Source organism: Carcharhinus amblyrhynchos, chromosome 2 (assembly GCF_965287045.1).
Source record: "Carcharhinus amblyrhynchos chromosome 2, sCarAmb.v2.hapA, whole genome shotgun sequence".
NCBI lineage: Eukaryota > Metazoa > Chordata > Chondrichthyes > Carcharhiniformes > Carcharhinidae > Carcharhinus > Carcharhinus amblyrhynchos.
The window spans coordinates 39,735,012-39,756,461 of NC_137325.1; the positions used below are offsets into that span (position 1 = coordinate 39,735,012).

General features: G+C 43.9%; 1 protein-coding gene across 1 annotated transcript in view; it reads left to right on the forward strand.

Annotated features, from left to right (window-relative positions):
• The window catches only part of phactr1 (phosphatase and actin regulator 1), a 433,761-nt gene that overhangs the window by 395,589 nt on the left and 16,722 nt on the right, over positions 1 to 21,450 (forward strand). The window contains exons 8-9 of the mRNA XM_080215880.1: positions 6,971 to 7,197; positions 13,990 to 14,146. Coding sequence (XP_080072006.1) covers positions 6,971 to 7,197; positions 13,990 to 14,146 — 384 coding nt within the window. The remainder of the gene's footprint in view (positions 1 to 6,970; positions 7,198 to 13,989; positions 14,147 to 21,450) is intronic.

Here is a 21,450-nt window from a genome sequence, read left to right on the forward strand (position 1 = left end):
TTTTTTAATAAAGTTACAGCACACTGAAATCATGTAAATTCAAACCTCACGTTTTCTGGTCAATAAAGCACTTTCAATTTAAGGTAACATGGCTCAAGTACATCTAGCTGTGCTGTACCAGTCCCTGAACATTTTCAGGAGCAAACTTTGCTGGATATCTAGGGACTGGTACAGCAAAGATGTACTACAAAGTTTGCTCTCTATTTTGTCCTAATCTCAGAACACAAAAACTACAGTTTTACAGTTCTCAAAGCAACCATCTTCAGGGGACATCTAAGATAATTTACCAATTGGTGCTAAATTAGAAACAGTTGTGTTACAGCTCCATATGCACTAGGAACTGGAATGAAACTGCCAAACATTTCATACAAGACTCTTAGTCAGCAGACTGCAGAGATTTCACCCCATCAGTCTAAGCTTTATTTGAATCCACTGTCAATCGATAATTTCTCAACTGAAGCTCTTTCAATTTGGAGACCAATGACAGGGCAAACATGTAGATCATCTTCAAAAGATAACTGAAGAGCTACGATTTAAAACATTACACAAGTGCCATCCCACCAACGCACCCCCCCCACCAACCCAATGAATTAGCCTCATCATTTCAGACACAAGCTCCTTTTCTTCAGCTATATTTTGAATTGAATACCTTTGTTAAATTCTTCTCACCAATTATTTAAGACTTAACCATTAATCTAGAACGAGGTAAATACGTGAGGGAGAAAGGAATACAAAGGGATAATATAAAGTGAGAGGAGGCTCATGTGAATCACAAACACTGGCTTTGTGCTGTTGGAATAAGTGACCCATTTGTCTGGCCTTTCTCTGCTGTAAACACCACATTAGGACAACTGAGCAAAATAAACAGCTATGCAGCTTCCTCTGCAGTTTGTCAGCAAGATTAAGCTGATTCATCAGCTGGTCCTCATTTTACTGAATATCCCGCCTGACACATTCTGTAAGTCTCTTAATTACAACCACTACCCAGATGAAAATAAGTTTTGTGTCTTTGATAGTTTGTTATAGCCACCGCATAGCAACTCTAATCTCTTGGTTTATTTACTTCCATGTTCCACAAATAAGAACAAGGAACAACACAGCATGGGAAACAGGCCCTTCAGCCCAACGAGCCCACGCCGCCATCTTAGCGTGCTTTTCCTCCTCCACCCTTGACCCATGTCTATGCTTATGGTATCCCCATTGGAAACCAGATTAAGGGGAGAATAATTTAGGGACAATTTGTTACACCAATCAGCCTAAGAGCACATCTTTGGAGTGTGGGAGGAAACCGGAGCACCCGGAGGAAACCCACGCAACCACAGGGAGAATGTGCAAACTCTCACAGATACTGGCCCAAATCCATGTATCTGCACAGCAAACAGCGATAATGTTTGATTTAATGAGGTTTTACTGTACTACCTACTCAATTTTTTCTTCTCAAGGAGCGCAAAACCTTTTCTGTGACATGCGCAATGAGGGAGATATAAAATTCAAGAGTAGCTTACTTATCCATCTCTCCTTAGGAATAAATGCAATTTTCTGAACATACAGACATTTTTAATTTACTGTCAAGCATTTTAATATATCAGAAAGATCAAAATGTGTGGAGTCTGAAGGAATTAAAAACTTAGGCCATTTTTATGCTTCTTCCATTTTAGTTATATTCTACTAATTATTTATTGAAGAAATATTTTTGTATCTTTAGTGGCTTTACACTGAACTTCTCTGGCAACATAATAGATCTCTTCATTTGTTACTTCTCAAAGGACGTCTGTATGCAGCATCTTCATCATTATCATCATCTGAAATTCTTTTATATTAATGATTTGGATGCGGGAACAAAATATAACATCTCAAAGTTTGCAGCTGATACCAAGTTGAGTGGGAAGGTGAATTGTAATGAGGATGCAGAAATCCTTCAGCGTGATCTGGACAGGTTGATTGGGCATATCAATGGCATATGCAATATAATTTGGATAAATGTGAGGTTATTCACTATGGAAGTAAAGTCAAGTTTACTACCTGAATGACTATAAATTGGGAGGGGGGAGTGTGCAGTAAGACCTGGGTGTCCTTGTGCACCAGTTGCTGAAAGTAAACATGCAGGTACAGCAGGTGATAAAGAAGGCAAATGGCATGTTGGCCTTCATTGCAAGAGGTTCGAATACAGGAGCAGGAATATATTGTTACAATTATACAGGGTTTTGGTGAGGCCACACCTAGAATATTGTGGGCAGTTTTGGTCTCCTTTTCTGAGGAAGGATGTTCTTGCTCTTGAGGAAGTGCAACGAATGCTGATTCCAGGGATGGCAGGACTGAAGTTTGAGGAGAGATTGATTAGGTCAGGAATGTTTTTGCTGGAGTTCAGACGAATGAGGGAGGATCTCATAGAGACTTATAAAATTCTAACAGGACTAGACAGGGTAATTGCAGCGAGGATGTTCCTGATGGTGAGGATGTCCAGAACCAGGGGTCACAGTCTGAGGATACAGGGTAAACCATTTAGGACAGAGATGTGGAGACATTTCTTCACCCAAAGGGTGGTGAGCCTATGGAATTCATTACCATAGGAAGTAGTTGGTGCCAAAACATTGAATGTATTCAAGAAGCAGCTGGACATAGCATTTGGGGCAAATGGGATCAAAGGTTATGAGGAGAAAGCAGAATTAGGCTACTGAGTTGGACAATCAGCCACAATTGTGATGAATGGCGGAGCAGGCTTGAAGGGCTGAATAGCCCCCTCCTTCTCCTATCTCCTATGTTTCTATGAATCTATTGTAATTCTTTGCGAATGTAACTAGCAGTGTTGACCGAAGAGAACCATTGGATGTGGTTTGTTTAGATTTTCAAAAGGCTTTTGAGAAGGTATCACATAACAGACTACTATGGAAAGTAGAGATGGTTAGAAAGCTGGTACACAGATAGGAAGCAAAGAGTTCACAAAAATGGGTCTTTTTCTGATTAGCAGTCAGTGACTAGTGGGGTCCCACAGGGATCTGTGCTTGGTCCCCAATTGTTCACATTATATATTAATGATTTGGAAGAGGAAGTCAAATGTATTATATCCATATTTGCAGATGATACAAAGTTAAGTGCGAGGATGAGCTGTGAGGAGAATGCAGAGATGCTTTAGTGTGATTTTGACAGGCTGAGTGAGTAGGCATATTCATGGCAAATGTAGTATAAGGTGGATAAATGTGGATCAGTTGTTGAAAGTAAGCCCACAGGTACAGCAGACAATAAAGAAGGCAAATGGTATGTTGGCCTTCATAGTGAGAGGATTTGAATATAGGAATAGGGATGTTTTTCTGCAATTGTATCGGGCGTTGATGAGACCACACCTGGAGTATTGTGTGTAGTTTTGGTGTCCTTATCTGAGGGAGAATGTCCTTTCTATAGAGGGATTCAACAAAGGTTTACCAGGTTGTTTCCTGGGATGGCAGATCTGTCATATGAGGAGAGACTAAGTCGAAGGAGACGTAATCCTATAATTAGGATTATATTCACTGGAGTTTAAAAAAGTGAGAGGGAACCTCATCGAAATTTATAAAATTCTAACGGGGTTAGACAGGGTAGATTCAGAAAGAATGTCCCCAGTGGTCAGGGAATCTAGAACTAGCGGTCATAGTTCGAGGATAAAGGATAAACATTTTAGAACTGAGGTGAGGAGAAATTTCTTTACCCAGAAGTGTGGAATTCACAACCACAGAATGCCGTTGAGGCCAAAACATTGTCTGATCTGAAGAAGAAATTAGGTATAGCTCTAGAGGCTAAAGTGATCAAGGGATATGGGAAGGAAGGAGGACATCAGAATATTGAATTTGATGATCAACCATGATCAAAATGAATGGCGGAGCAGGCTCAAAGCACCGAATGGCCTACTCAATGAATAAAGAAACTTCATCACAGGAACAAGCCCTTCGGCTCTCCAAGCCTGCACCAACCATGCTGCCCAACTTAACTAAAACCCCCTACCCTTCAGGGACCATATCCCTCTATTCCCATCTACTCATACATTTGACAAAACGCCCCGTAAAAGCCAATACCATATCCGCTTCCACTACCTCCCCCTGCAGCGAATTCCAGGTACCACCACCCTCTGTGTAAAGTATCTGCCTCATACATCTTCTTTAAACCTTGCCCCTTGCATCTTAAACCTATGCCCTCTAGTAATTGACTCTTCCACCCTAGGAGAAAGCTTCTGACTATCCAATCTGTCCATGCCTGCCATAATCTTGTAGACTTCTATCAGGGTCGCCCATCAATCTCTGTCATTTCAGTGAAAACAAACCAAGTTTCTCCAACCTCGTCTCATAGCTAATGCTCTCCATACCAGGCAACATCCTGGAAAATCTTTTCTGTACTCTCTCCAAAGCTTCCACATGTTTCTGCTAGTGTGGCAACCAGAATTGAACACTATATTCCAAGTGCAGCCTAACTAAGGTTCTATAAAGCTGCAATATGACTTGTCAGTTTTTAAACCCAATGCCCCGGCCAATGAAGACAAGCATGCCGTATGCCTTCTTGACTACCTTCTCCACCTGCATTGCCACTTTCAGTGACCTGTGTACCTGTACACCCTTTGCCTATCAATGTTCTTACAGGTTCTGATCCTTCTAGTTTCTAAATTTCTCGCCTCTCATGATATTACAGACTGCGTTTTTGGTGAAACTGGGAAAGGGCAAGAGGCTGATTTAAATATTAATGGCATCCTTATCATGTCATTAACAAGCCTGGGATCCAATTTCCAGGCTCATTTACCTATTCCACCTCATGCAGCTAGGTTGATGTAGATACACATATTACTTTGTCCTCTGCCCAGAGAAGTTCCAGTCTCCTCAATCTCTCTTCATAAAACAATCCCACCACCCTACTGATTAATCTGTGAAGTTCTATTGCGCTCCCTCTATGTCCTTCCTTAGTGTTGGGACCAGAACTATGGAAGGTACTCCAGTTAAGGTCTCACCAGGGACTTATACAACTGCAGCAAGACATCTTTACTTCCATACTCAAATTACTTTCTAATGATGGTCAACGCACCAGTTGCCTTCCTAATTGATTGCCACACTTACATGACAATTTTTATTGAATCATGAACAAGGACACCCACCCTATGGACATTGGCACTTTCAAAATTTTCACGTAGAAACCCTACAGTACAGAAAGAGGCCATTTGGCCCATCGAGTCTGCACCAACCACAATCCCACCCAGGCCCTACCCCCATATCCCTACGTATTTTACCCACTAATCCCTCTAATTTACACATCTCCGGACACTAATTTTTAGCACAGCCAATCAACCTAACCCGCATGTTTTTGGACTGTGGGAGGAAACCAGAGCACCCAGAGGAAACCCAGACAGACGCGAGGAGAATGTGCAAGCTCTACACAGACAGTGACCCAAGCCGGGAATCAAACCCAGGTCCCTGAAGCTGTGAAAGAGGCAGTGCTAACCACTGTGCTACCATGCCGCCTGGAAGAAAAATCCTGTCCTGTTTTTTCTACCAAAGTGAATAACTTCACACTTGTTCACATTATATTCCACCTGTGTTCTAACCCTTTTACCTGACCTGCCCAAGTCCTCTTGACGCCTCCTTGTATCCTCTGATAACTTACGTTCCCACACAGTTCAATGAGATCCCCTCATTCTTCTGAGCTCCAGTGAATATAATCCTTACTGACTCAATCTCTCTTCATATGCCAGTCCCACCAAACCAAGAATCAATCTGGTAAACCTCAGATAAGGAGACAAAAACTGCACAACATATTCCAGGTGTGGCCTCACCAAGTCTTTATATAATTGCATTAAGACATCAAAATTCCTGTACTCAAATCCTCTCACTATGCAGGCCAACATATCATTTACCTTTTTTGCTGCCTGCTGTATCTTCAGGGACTGGTGTATGATAACACCCAAGTGTCAATGCACATTCCCCTCTCCTAATTTTTGGCCATTTAAGCAGTAATCTGCCTTCCTGTCAAAGTGGTTATTATACTGCATCAACCAAGTATTTGCCCGTTCACTCAGCTTGTCCAAAATGACACTGAAGGATCTCTGCATCCTCCTCACAGTTCACAGCTATAAGGAAAGGGTGGACAAATGGGTTGTTTTCTTTGAAGTGGCGGAGACTAGGGGAGACCCAATAGAAGTCTGTAAAATTATGAAAGGCATAGATAGGCTTGACAGTCAGAATCTTTTTCCCAGAGTTGAAATGCCTAATACTAGGGGGCATACACTTAAGGTAAGAGAGGGAAAATTCAAAGGAGATGTGAGGGGCAAGTTTTTTTACACAGACTACCCCCAATCCCATGTGCTTTAATCTCTTATGTGGGACTTTGTCAAAAGTCTTCTGAAAGTCCAAATAAAACACATCCACTGGTTCCCCCTCATCAACTCTACTAGTTATGTCCTCGAAGAATTTCAGTAGATTTGTCAAGCATGATTTCCCTTTCATAAATCCATGCTGATTCTGTCCAGTCTGTTTTCTGTTTTCTAAGTGTTTTGCTATAAAATCTTTGTTTTATGTTTCATGTTTAAAGCCCTCATCTTCTCTAAATTTACCTTATTAATCCCTTTGTAATTTTAAAGGCATCTACAGATCACTCCTCAGTCTTTTCTCTTTTGAAGAAAACATGCCCAACCTGTTAAATCTCCCCTTATCATCTCCATTCTGTATCATCCATGTTTTTCTTTTCATTGTAAGTGCTTCTGGTTACTTTTTGCAATATGAAGACCAGAATTGTGTACAGTATTCTGAAGTGTTATCCATACAAGTTTAACATAACTTCTCTGCTTTTAAATGCTATTCTTCAGATGTACACTTACAAATAGTGGCATTGAGAATCTGGTACTTTAACATTCAGTTTAATATAATTTAATTTAACATTAAGATAATTGCACTGAATAGAATTTAGGGTGATTCTCACCTTTGTATAACACTACTTTTTTCTCTTTAATCGTTTTTGGTAGTTCAGGACTGCATACTGGAGAAAGTGGAACAAAACCAGGAAAAAGCAATACACCTGACATTCGGCAAGTGCCAACCGTAGTGATTGAGTATGATGATGACAAAGAAAATGTGCCTAGTGAATCAGACTATGAGGATACTTTCAGTATGAATGGGGAAGAGGATGAGGAGGATGATGGTGATAACGACGACGACGATGATGATGATGATGAAGATAGTTTTTTCACAAGTATGAACAAATCATATTAAGATGTCAACGCCTTAATTTGCAAACACTAGAGAAAATCAAAATTGGTGACAAATTAATCACCAGTAGCCAGACCTCAATCTGTGTTTTTGAGGCTTGACTCACTACCGATCATTTTGTTGAAACAGGAGACATGTTGCCAAAGTTTCCTGTCTTGCACTACCAGGGCAAACACAAGACTTCCAAATTTCAAACGCAGATCAAGACTCAATATTCTGAAGTAGGTGATCTCAATTTGTGTCCCAAGTAACATTCACACCATACAAGTGCTAGGCAATGACTATCTCCAACAAGAAAATCTAACCATTGCCCCAAGACTTTCACTGGTGTTATCACCACTGAATCCCCCACTATCAACATCCTCAGTGTTAACATTGACCAGAAACTAAACTGGAACAGCTAAGTAAACACTATGGGTACAAGAGCACAACACAGATTAGAAATCCTGTGGCAAGTGATGAATCTTCTGACTCTCCAAAACCTGTCTACAATCTACCAGGCATGAGTTAGGAGTGTGATGGAATACTCTGTATGAGTACAGATGAGCCTGGATGAGTGCAGATCCACAGAAATGTTTGAGATCATGTAGGACAAAGTACTCTGCTTGAATGGCATCCTTTCCACAAACATCCACATTACCAATGCACAGTAAAAGTCGGATGCATCATTTACAAAATGCACTACAGGAGCACAGAACAGAGAAAATTACAGCATAGAAACAGGCCTTTCGGCCCTCCAAGCCTGCACCAATCATGCTGCCCAACTGAACTAAAACCCCTACCATTCCGGGGACCATATCCTCTATTCCCATCCTATTCATGTATTTGTCCAGACGCCCCTAAAAACTCACTATCGTATCTGCCTTCACTACCTCCCCCAGCAGCGAGGTCCAGGCACCCTCTGTATAAAAAAAACTTGCCTCGTACATCTCCTTTAAAGCTTGCCCCTCACACTTTAAACCTATGCCCACGAATAATTGATTCTTCCACCCTGGGAAAAAGCTTCTGACAATCCACTCTGTCCGTGCCCCTCATAATCTTGTAGATTTATATCATGTCGCCCCTCAACCTCTGTCGTTCCAGTGAGAACAAACCAAGTTTCTCCAACCTCCCCCCTTAGCTAATGCCCTCCATGTCAGGCAACATCCTGTTAAATCTTTACTGTACCCTGTCCAAAGCCTCCACATCCTTCTGGTGTGGCAACCAGAATTGAAAACTATATTCCAAGTGCAGCCTAACTAAGGGACTATAAAGCTGCAACATGACTTGCCAATTCTTAAACTCAATGTCCTGGCCAATGAAGGCAAGCATACCATATACCTTCTTGACTACCTTCTCCATCTACATTGCCACTTTCAGTGACCTGTGTACCTGTACGCCCAGATGCCTCTGCCTATCAATAATCTTAAGATTTCTGCCATTGACTGTAAATTTCCTATCTTTATTGAACCTAAGGAACCCACTAAGATTCTTTAGGCAGCACCTTTCAAACCCACAACCATTACAATTTGGGAGAAAAAGGACAGCAGATACATGGGAGCACCACCACCTGAAAGTTCACCTCCAAGCCATTCAACATCCTGAATTGGAAATATATTGCTGTTACTTCAGCGTTGGTGGGCTAAATTGCTGGAGCTTTCTCTCTAACAGTGTAGTAGGTGTACCTACGATATGTGGATTGCAGCAGTTCAAGAAGGCAGCTCATCACCACTTACTCAAGGACAACTGAGGTGGGCAATTAAACTTGCCTAGCTGGTGCACCCACATTCCTTGAATGAATAAAAAAATTTGAACCCCATGATAGCATTCCTCTCATTAATAGCATGTAGAGTCCCATCTGCTTATTAATTATACAACTTCTGTCCAATTGGAGTAAACTTATCAATCAATTAGTACCCTTTTCTCCTGTAGTATAAATTGTTGCACTCATTTGAAATTTGACTTTCTTGTGTTTGTCCTGATGAGTCCAAGACAGAAAGCTTTAACATAATGTGTCGTGTTTCAGCAACATCCAAGTTCTGTTCTATTAATCATTTTCTTTATTCAGAAATAAAAACATTGGGTGGAACTTTCCCAAAAAATTTCTCGGTGAGGAAAATGGGGTGAATTGTGCCGGTCTCTCAAGTGCACTCTGAATCGCAAACCTTTGACATGCAGTGCAATGAAGGAGCCTCCATGCAGATCACACCATCATGGAGGCTCCAGGTGTGTGACTTGCCCAAAGTGGCTACAGCTGTTTGCCGTTCATCAGGGGGAGCTGCATTTAATCACTCTCATTGTAATCGCAGCCAGTCACACCAGGAAGATGGAACCACACAGAGCAGTCCCGTGCTTCACCGAAGGAGAGCTGGGAGGGCAATATTCTTTTTCCCAAGATGGACGATGGTACTGGAGTCAGGCCAGCAGTGCGGCCTGGGAAGTGATGGCAATGGCAGTCAGTGCCCACGCCATGACAGGGAGGACTGGCGCCCAGTGCAACAAGAAAATCAACAACCTCGTTTTGAAAGCAAGACTGAGTGTCCATCCCGTCCTGGCATCAGTCCTGTCCATCACACCTGGAATATCCACACTGATCCACTCCCTGATGCCCTGAGGCCTTCCAGCACCTGACCCTCTAGAACCTTCCTCCAACTGCTCTGGCACTACCCTGTCACAACCCCTGCCTCTCAAGATATGGTCCCAACATATGCCCCCTAATTGTCCAACACCCCCAACTCCCCATGCCCTTCCAGCCATCAAGCTTTCAATCCCCCCCTTTTGTCTACACAGGAAAAGGTAGGAGATAACAGGAGGTAGAGGGAGAAGACCGACAGTGGATTTCTCAGGCTGTGTCCCCTGACTCCCTTCGAGGAGCAAGCGATGGAGCTCTCAGGAGGCAGCTGAGAGAGCTGTGACTGACAGCCAGGTTAGCGTGTGCCACAGATGTGAGGAGCCACAAAACCTTCATTCATCTGACCTTTCTCAAGTAAGTTGCAAGCTGCTCAGATACTTGTCCCTCCCCTGCACTGAACCATGTGTCTTCTTTTGCAGGAGACGATTCTGATGAGACCAGGCCATCAGGACTTGGCATCCCCACTGCAAACCTCCGCGCCCCCATTGACACCACGGGGGAAAGCTCCGAGGAAAACTCCACTGACAAATCCTGAAGAAAGCACCAACCAGTTGACACAGATGAGCATCTACCAGCACGTACAATCACTATGGTGGAAAATGTTAGCAGTGAGGCGTCCGGGACACTTTCAGATGCGCACACATAGTCTTAGATGCACTTTGGGTGGAGGCAGAAAGATCTGAGGGCTGAGGCAGGCAGAGGTTGCCAGAGGCAAGGGGACAGCTGGCTCCAGCAAATTGCCGAGCTACTAGAATCAGTTCTGCCGAAGCTGCTGGAGATGCAGAGGCAGAACTGAGGATTGCAGGCTAAGTGTCAGTGACATTCCTGCAACAACAGGGCCACATGGATGGGTCCTACAACCTTGTCGGTGCGGAGATAGAGCCGGCATTGTGTGGCAGTCAGGCCAACACTGAAAGGGTGTTGATCACAGTGGAAAGCCTGCTAATGGTAGCCATGGGTGACAGGGTCCAAGGCAGAGCCAATTTGTGGAGGACCATTGCGGATTGTCCCAGGAGCATGCTCAGGACACAGCGGGCCATGGCTGCAGACTTCCAAGCATGGCCCAGTCACAGCGAACTACCACTGAGGGACTCCAGAGCTTGAGCCAGTCTCAGAGGGCCATTGCTGAGGGCTCGCACACCATGGTGCAGATGCAGTTTGGCCTCCAGGATGGACAACACAAAGTGATGTAAAGATTTCTGGAGCTCATTCCACCTGCTGCTTTGGCCCATGGAGTGCCCCATGCCCATGAGCACCCCGAAGAGGTGGAAAGCATGACGGTGCCTTCCAACCTGGAGATTCAGGCCATCCCCAGCCCTTCTGAATACCCCCATCCTGATACTGTTGAATCTCATGAGCAAAAGGGTAAGAACGGTGACACAGCTGTGACACCTGAAAGTTAATCCTCCGGAATCCTGGACCCTCCAGGTCCTGGCCACCAAGGCATTACAGCCACAGGATCAGGAACACAACTGACCACCTCCACCTTGATGTGCATCCTGGGTGGAGGTCACCTGAATGTAGCGGTAAGCCACGTAAGGTTAAAAGGTCAGCAGAAGGCACGAGTGAAGGCAGCCACTGTAGTTAGGCATAGGGTAATATACACTATTAAAGTTCTTGCACTCCACAGCTGTGACTCATCTGTCTGTGATCCAGCTCCCACAGGGAGTCTCAATCCCGACCCTACCCAGAGAGACTTAAAGCCTTGTTTCGATGCAAGAGAGGCTCTGCAGCCCACTGAGTGAAAACTGACACATCTACTGCTCAAGTCGTGCAAATCCCAGCACTGGTTCCAGATCCATGACTGCTCTGGTATGCCAAGGACCCAGGCACCAGTGTGCAGTCAGAGAACAGGTAGGAGTCACACTTCTGTTGCACCAGGGAAGCATCACAGAGTGCCACATAATGAGTCGTCATCACTCTCCTGCCTGGACCAGTAAGTCACTACTATGATGCACCCAGGCCCATTACCCTGGTTGCATGTCAATGGGGATATGGACAAGGAGTGGGGGAGGGCAGAGTTTACGGCTCCCAAGGACAGGTAGGGATGCTGGTGATGGTTGGAGCCGCTAGATCCATGTCTCCTAGTGGGAGAACCTTGCCATCCTGCCCTGCCAGGATGGCAAGGACCAGGACCACATCTTCAGGAGCTCACTGCTCAACGACGGACTGGGTAGCAGTGTGAGCTTCTTGGTAGTGGGTCTCCACCTTAGTCTCGGGCCTCCACACTGGCATTATCAGCCATAACCTCAGTAGATAGCCCTTGTCCCCCACAAGCCATCCCAGCAGCCTGGGGTGGTCCTGGAAGGCTCCAGGGACGTTTGAGCTGCGCAAGATTTAGCCACTGTGAATGAACTCTGGGTGCCATGCACACACCTGCAAGGTATTCATCTGGTGGTCACGCACTATCTTGATATTCAGGGAGTGGAACCTCTTCCAATTTATAAAGTGGCAGATGGACGGAAGGAGAAAGAGAGACATTTCATAAAATTCCATCCTGGGCCCCTCATTCCCTTCCAGCTACCCGTGTCCTCATGAGTCTGAACACTGGCAACATGACACCATCCCTAGTGCCTTGCACCATCTCAATGGGTTGCTGACCATTGCCATATGCTCGCCACGGCAAGCACGGAGAGCATTCGGTTGGCTGTGAGGGTGTCCCCTTTGGGAATGCATGAAGCATAGCATTGAGTTCACCCACATGGAAATCTGATGCTTCCAGTAATGGATTGTAGTTCCGACAGATGGTGGAGAAACACCCTCGTGATTATCATGCGACGGATGGCCATTATAGGGAGCGCTGCAGAGTTCGTGCAGCATATGGAATCGTGTTAACACCTCTGTTGATTGGGGCAACAGCTGCGATATTTGGTGCTTGTAACTGTTAGTGGGGCTCAGGATGGGATGTCTACAATAAACCAGAGTCTGTCCAGTAGACAGATGGCAGGGTAACTAGTGGGGTTGGGACTCAACCTCATATGCAACCCTTTGGAGGTCATTCACAGCCAGGGGGAATGGTCATTTGCGGCCAGGGGAATGTGTGGAACATGAGCCCCAGGCCAGCGGCATCCCTGGACCTGAGGACCTCCAGCCCAGCACACAACGCCTCAAACCCCTGCACCCATGCAAAATCCCCCACCCTATCCTGCACCATGGCAGAGGCTGAGATGCCTCCCCTGCACCCCAGAGGTTGGTGCTTAGTGGTACTCACCTTCTCACCCTCCTTCCTTACTGCTGCACCCAAGCCACACTTTTAAAGAGCAGTATTGATTCATGCCAGCGTGACATAACAATGGAGAAGTGGAAAGCATCTGAAAGATGGGAAGCACACGTGCCAAAATCGCTAATGTTGGTGAAATCCAGTCAGTCACATGCTAATAAACTTTTGTGCCCATTCTGGGTACAAAGCAGATTGCGCCATTCAGGCCGGAAAGATTGGAAACTGTTACACGCCGGGCATGAATCTGACTTTTAGCTTTTGACACTATTTTCCCAGCTGGCCACACTAATCATCAGAGGGAGCAAAGTGGTGAAATCACACCCATTCTTTCTTTTAAATAAGTCAGGTTTAGGCGCTTTATCTATTGTTTTACATGTGATTTTCAAATATGTAATGATATTCGAAAATGTAATCTTAAAATTAAATGTTGGCTTAATGGTAGTCATTGAGTTTCTTCATTGAGTACTTTATATAAAGTAGGAAATTCAAGATTCATCCATGATTTGAACTGTGTTGCTTAAGCTTAGTTGAAGCAACCATTAACATTGATCGCAGCACTCTGACTGGGTGGAGAGAGGAGGGGAAGGGAGTTGGCCAATTATAATGACCATCTTGTATCACTTGGTGAAGTGTGAATGCATGAGGATATCACCAGGCTTACCAACAAAACTTCTTGCTAACTACTGACAGAATGGACTCACCCATATGGGTCAGCCTCTTAAATAAGGTTCTGGGAGCAACTGTTGCCCCATAATCCAGCAGGAAGACAATAGCTTCATGAGGGGAAAAAGCTGGTAGAAACAGGAAAAGGTGAAGAAATTACTAAGTGGATGTTATATATTTTCTAACCATAATATGAATAAATAAATTCTTATTGTGAATCAGTTGTGTTAGATTTGCTTAACTTGCCACATTCCACATAATTTTCTTTGATATCTTTACAGGTTCGTTAGCATTAAAAGTATGTAGGAAAGACTCTTTGGCAATAAAATTGAGCAACAGACCATCAAAGCGTGAGCTGGAGGAAAAGAACATCATTCCAATGCAGACGGATGAGGAGAGACTTGAAATGAGGCAACAAATTGGCACAAAACTAACAAGGTTGGTTGTGGAATGCACTTCTTGGTAAATGCATAAACCTTGCCTCTCCTGGCTTTCAATAATCTTAAGCCTTGCTGCAGGGATAGGTTAGCTACTGTTGCTCAAACTTCCGCACAACTTTGATACAGAAAAATTACAGCCTGTAGTATTGGATAACCGCAGTCCTACCAGTTCAGTGCTTTAATAGTAATGAGTTTGTATCAGCATATCAAAGATTTGGAAGCAAATTTTAACAATTCCAACAAAGCAAAAACGGGACAGGGAGACAATTAAATGCCATTTCCCAGCCAAGTTCATTATTGTTAAAACACTGTTATCATTGTTATACAGGTAAATGTTGGCTGTGTGGAGTTTGCATATTCTCTCCCTGTCTGTGGGGGTTTCCTCTGTGAGCAGTTTAGGTTTTCCAGATCCAAAGGAACTATCTTACAGGCCTATATCAGGCTAAGTCACCAGAAGAGAGAAATCTATTTTTCTGCTAAGACTCAGAATAGCTCTCACGAGAGGAGATTACTCTCCTGTGTCTCAAACAGTTCAACAGTTACTTTCTAATGGGCAATATTTGGATTTGTCACTCATAACTAAACCCCCTATCTCTGTCAGTCGTGAATCCTTGTTATTTAAGACTTCCTAAATGAGTGTCTAGGATCTCAGACTAGTGAGATTAAAACTACACAGTCTATTTCTAATAGTATTTATTCTCAATTGACACATACAGAATTGCAGAGTTAAATGTATAAATTGATTAACAATCCTTTGTTATCTGTTAACAAACTAACATCCCTAAGAGAAGGTTACATCTAAACATATAAAATCCTGAAGTATCGCAATTTCTAATACATTTCGAAGAAGTTTAATATACAAGAATTACGAGGTCTTTGTTGATGAAGCAGGCTTGCAGAACAGATTTCTCTTGACTGCACACTTAGCTGGAGATAGAGCAAGTGACAAGTCTGTAGATTCTGCCTGTTTATCTAAGTATATTTCTTACTCATTCAGTACTATAGGTCCCTTTGTTCATTTATCTCTTGCATTGAGTAATGTTTAATGGTAAAATGAGTTTATCACCAAGCATGTGATTTAATGTTCTTAGAGTCTGCTTGAATGTCAGGTGTCTAAGATATATAGTCAGACAGGGAGTTTGTTAGAAACACATTTCCACTTTTGTCTGTTTTTGATGTGTCAAGATTGTTAAATATATAGATGTCCAAATAACCACTATTCCAAATGGTGATGTCTTAAACGTCAGAAGTTAGGAAGTTTGCTTATTTTGTTCTTTGCTTGTTATCTGTAGATGTTCTTTTGCAATCTAATTAGCAGCTATAATTGCAGGAATTTGAGGAATTTATGGGCAGTCAATTCCCAAGGATCTTCAAATCCTGCTTTTGTCTATTAGTGACTTCATCCTAGGTCAGCTAAAGTTTCATAAGCTGATACTGACTTTTGAATGATCTGTCTGCTGAAATAGTTTTATTCCACTTTGAATTAAAGCACTAGATGTATTAATCTCTGCTGCTTATATATGTCCTTATTCGAAACTGAATTCTGGGACAGTGTGATTGTCAGAGATCCTTGTGTACCAGCAACCTTAGGCACACTTAGTTGACTCTTAATATAAACTGCGCTAGACACCATGCATTCAATGCAAGTCATTAATGACTTGTGCACAAGGAGAACTCCCCTGCCTCCATCAAAATGGCTGGAGTCGTTCTTACAGTGAAACAATTCAGCAGTCAATTATAGCAAATCAGGACAAGAGATTTTTCACATCTTTCATTGACTTACATATTTGCCATTAAATCCTGTTTTTTTTTCACCCTTTCTCATTTGATGAAGAATTGACTTCTGCTAATCCTTCATTTGCATAGCATATCCCCATATCTTGCCTTCGGTATTTGTTATGGAAAAAGTCTGGTCTTATTCACCCTCTGGTGTAGGTCAAAAAGCAGAATGCTTTGAGGTCTCAGCAAAAGAAGATTAGTCTAAAGAAGATAGGCATCCTTGAAGGTCTGCAACTAATAAGATTCTTTCAAGCTGTTACAGAGAAGGCATGATCTTTTTTAATCTGAGCATTTTAACTTCAACATGATATCCATCACACCTCCAAGTACTTCAGTTTCCTCCCACACTCCAAAGATGAGCAGATTAGGTGGATTGGCCATGGTAAATGGCCCCTTAGTATTCCAAGATATGTAGGTTGGCGGAATTAATCATGGTAAGTGTGTGGGGCTACACGGATGGGGGGGAGGGCCTGGGTGAGATACTCTGTCAGAGAGTTGGTGCAGACTCATTGGGCTAAATGGCCTCCTTCTATACTGTAGAGATTCTATGATTTGGTGATTCTATGAAATATTATACCAAATTCATGCAAAGCAAAGTACAGATAAATAGGTGACAAACCAATCTTTTCTTTGGTGGTGTTGGTAAATTTTCCTGTGTCTTATTTATCCAGAAAATCAAAACACAAATTGCACTCTACTAAAAGAGACCAAAATCTTACAAATCAGAAGAGGGAAAGGTAGGGCAAACAAATCTCTAAATCCCTGATGATAAAAGGCATAGTTCAAGAAGAAAAACTGTGCTTACGACAGAGAATATAACCAAGAACCAGGCTGAATACAGAAGGTTCAGAGGGGAATTGAAAAAAATATAAGAGAAGCAAAGAGAGAGTATGAAAAGAGATTAGCAGCGAACATAAAGCATCCAAACTCTTCAGAGAGGCTAAATGTAATAAAAGCGTGGTAAAGGGAGATGTGGGGCCTACTGGGGAACATAAGGGGAATTTACACACCAGGACAGAGGGCGTAGTTGAAATATTAAAGGCATACTTCTGTCTTTACAAGTGTAATGTCCTAACTATGTTAGGGGTTATAGGTTTTAAACAAACAACAGTCATGTGCAAAAGTAGATTCAAATACACAATAAGTTTATTGAAAGCGATGTACTTTGCACAGAACATTAAAATTAAACTAAGCAGGAGCCTGTGAAACACTCCAAATATATCACTGTCAAATAATGTGACCAATTCTAAAAGCAATCATGCAACTATTTAAATATGTAATGGGCGCAACCTTCATCAAAAAAATTCTAAGTGCCAAGTGAGCAAGAAAATGAGAGGGAATGGCAGCAGTTTTTTCAATGAGCTGTAAGTCACAATCTTCTAGCACTAAGTGCAAAACAAAGCCCCGGTGGGGAAGGGATGCAGAACCTTTACTTGCCACTGAAAAGGGCAGCAAGATGGCACAGTAGTTAGCACTGCTGCCTCACAGTGCTAAGGACGCAGGTTCAATTCCTGGCTTGGGTTACTGCCTGTGCGGAGTTTGCACATTCTCCCCATGCCTATGTGGGTTTTCTCTGGGTGCTCAGGTTTGCCTCCCATAGTCTGAAAGATGTGCTGGTTAGGTGCATTGGCCATGCTATATTCTCCTTCAGTGTACCTGTTCAGACGTCTGAGTGTGACGACCTGGAGATGTTCAAGTAACTTCATTGCAGTGCAAGCCTACATGTAACACTAATAAATAAATTTCACTTAAACTTGAACATGACTTGGGATGCCATTGCACAGACCTCCCAGTGCACTGGGAGATACCCTGCCACTTGAATTCTATGCCTGAGAGTCTGGAACCCATTTGTATGGTGGGTGTTACAGAGAGGGAGAGAGGTAGATACATTTCTTTCCTTTCCTATATCCTCAAACTCTAAGTTGTCAAGGCTCACAGCCAGGGCCTGCTGTGTCTCCAGAACCCTTCCGACACCGTGGCCATGAACAGATTGCCTCCAGAATTCAAGTGACACCCTCGGACGTGGTCGGCTGTGTCTCTGCCTTGGCCCGCTGTGTCCCCAGGATGGCCTTCAACCTGTCACCCACGAGGACAAATCCCTGACTTTCCACTGCAGACACGACCCTTGCAGTGTTAACTTGAGTATCATGCTTTACCGGCACCACCTCCAGCGACAGCACTCTGACTCCTAAGACAGCCTTGCAATCACAGCATGGTTGCTGACAGCCCATCCACAATTACCCAGGTCTGCTAATGCATCTCCACCAGCTTCAGGATGACCGATCTGGGCCAAATGAATCCTTACCTCCGACAGACTTCCTTGTGCACGATCCCTTGGATGTTCCCACCTCCACTTGATATGCGTTAGCGGCTGTGAAGTGCTCACCAATGATTGACCCAAAAGCTTCACCACTAACATGTCCCACCACCAGGATAGTCTCTGTGTTGGTGGCTTGTATTGTAGATGCCTGAGCCAATTCACTGATGCTATCCTTAGAAGATTCCTCAGGGCCTCCCTCCAAGGTGTATCTGAGAAGCCCTGGCCAGTCTCAGCAGGAGGGTGGTGACAGCTCCAGGGCACAATCAAATCAAACTCTATAACAACAATGAACCCTAATCAAATGAACAACCTTTGATGCCTTTAGCTCCTTTGGTTCATCCCAGCCTTCCCTGATTCCCAACTTCACAAAGCTGGTCACCATTTCTTATAAAGACATTGAACACGATCTTTTTGACCCTCTGCGTTGGTCGATCAGTGAGATAACGCATATGGCTTTTGCATCAGTGCAAACCAGTTTCATGCGGGGAACCATCTTCAAGACTGTGTTTTGCTAGTGTGATTGACTTTGTGCACAAGAAGGGCGAGAGGCCAATTTAAATATTAATGACCGTTAATGTGCTAGGCACGGCCATTTCCTCCCTCTCACTGATGAGAATCACTCATGGTCCCCATCAACGGGAACCAGATGTGATGGCCATGCAGGAGGGATCAGAGGCCATTGAAGCCACTGGATGGGCAGTGCCTATGGGCCGTACCAGTCTGGCAGTGCCCACTGGGCACCATTGTTGTGACAGTGCCAAGGGGTGGGTCCTCAGTGGGGTGGAGCCTAAGTGGTGATAGGCATTGGGAGCTCTGCAGCGGTGGAAATCGGGGAGGGAAGGGGGGAATTTTGCAGGGCTGGTGATCAAGGAGAGAATGGGAGAACTCTGCAGGGGTGGTGATTGGCAGGAAAGGGGGGAATTCTGCATGGGCAGTAATCAGGGTGGGAAGGGGGGAATTCTGCAGGGGCAGTGATGAGGATGGGAAGGAGAACTCTGCAAGGGTGTGATTGGGGAAGGGGGCAACTCTGCAGGGGTGCTGATCAGAGAGGGAAGCGGGATCTCTGCAGCGGTGCTGATCGGGGAGTTAAGGGGAGACCTTTGCAAGGATAGTGATTGGGGAGGAAAGGGGAGAACTCTGCATGGGTGGTGATCAGGGAGGGAAGGGGGCAACGCTGCAGTGGTTGTGATTGGGGAGGGAACTCTGCAGTGATGATGACTGGCGAGGATAAGGGAACTCTGCAAGTGGTGGTGATTGGCTGAGAAGGGGGGAATTCTGCAGGGATGGTAATTGTGGGGGGAAGAGGGGAACTCTGCAGGGGTGGTGATTGGAGATTGAGTTCCATTTGCCAATGATCAACCCATCTGACCAGCCCATCTATATTGTCCTGTAATTTAAGGCTACATTCCTCATTATTTACCACCCTATCAATTTTTGTATCATCCACACACTTACTGATGAACCCTGCTACATTCTAGTCTGAATCATTTATATAAACCACACCCAGCAAGGGTCCCAACACAGATCCCTGCAGAACCCCACAATCTTCCAGTCAGAAAAACACCCATTCACCATCACCCTCTGTTTCCTGCCACTCAGCCATCTCTATAACCAACATGTCACAGTTCCTTGGATCCCATGGGCTCTTGACTTCACTATCAATCTCCCATATAGACCCTTATCAAAAGCCTTGCTGAAATACAAGTAGACTATGTTAAATGCGTTGCCCTCATTCTTAGAAAATGATGAACAATGGAAGACAAAGAGAAGACGAAGGGGAGGAAAGCTGGACCCTGACAAGGTTGCATGAAAAGCTCCCAAACAAGGGAGTTAAAGAGATATCATATTATTACTGTAAGGTGATAGATGAAGACTCAAGTTGCAGTGAGTAGAGGTCCAGAAGTCCAACTGGGGCGTGGACACCTCACAGGTAATGGCCTCTTGGGGCCATTGAATTAAATAAGAAGTCTCTCAACACCAGGTTAAAGTCCAACAGGTTGATTTGGAATTGCGAGCTTTCAGAGTGCAGCTCCTTCCTCAAGTGAGTTAAGGAACAGACTCATTCATGAGACTGCTAGTTTTTTTCTTCTCTGGATTGCTGATATCCTGCATGGTCTGGTGAAGACAGCTGGGCTGGAGAAAGTGATTTAAGTGTGTTGGACTGGTATTTAAATATGGCACCAGAACCTTTGATCTTGGTAACTGATAGCAAGTGGACAGCCTACTAGGTGGCACTGAGGGGATGTTTGTGCATAATTAATTAGGTTCCAAGCACTAAATCTGGCGTGGGATCCCACTACTCCAGTTGGTGGGGCAGATGTCACTGGAGCTGGCCACCACTGCCCTTAGCGTCAAAATGGAAGAATTCTGTTCGTTGTTTTCAGTATCATGATCACATGTTCTAATAAGTATGAACATTTCAATCCATGAGTAAGGACAAGAAAGAGGCATGTCTAGGAAGCCTTCCTTGGCTCGTGAACCAGATGTTGGGGGTATTATCTCCTGTAAACTGGATCAGTGTACTCAATCCTTCTCTCCTATGGTGCAGCAGGTGGTTAAGGAGAAGCATCAACCCTTCTAGTGGTCATCTTGTTTATCTGAGGTCTAAGGTAAGGCTAAGGCAATGTTCACATGCCAAACTAAAGGTTAGCAGCTGAAAAGAACAAATAAAAGGCCAAACATTCCAGAGTAATGGAAATGATCTTCAAGGCAATGAAAACAGACTTCCAATACAAGTTGTAAGAATACAAGTGTTTCCCCCAGACAAGAAAGCAGGGGTCAGATCTCAGATTTTGAAGAATTTCTTATCCTTCTTTTGTTCAGCCCCTCAAATCACACTTGTCTTTTTGTTTTGAAGTCCATGGCAACCTCCACAAAGCCAAGGAAATTGCTAAGCTTTAATTAAAACTTAACCGAGTAAAAACAGCTCTTAATGAGATTTTGCATGTATTATAACTGTAAACATGCCTGTTCCACATTGGTTTCCTGTGTTCCAGTTAAAGGTAGAAGCCATGGATTGCTGCTGCTTCCCAGTGCCCTACAAGCCCTTTTAACCACCATGCAAGCCTTATTGCAGTTAAAACCTCTCTTTCTATCTCACTCTCTATTCACTGCTCTTATTTCTCCATTCTCCTTTTCCTCAAATGCTTTGCGTCCAACCTCCCCATCTGTTTGTCTCTACTTCTTGGCATGCCTAATATAGG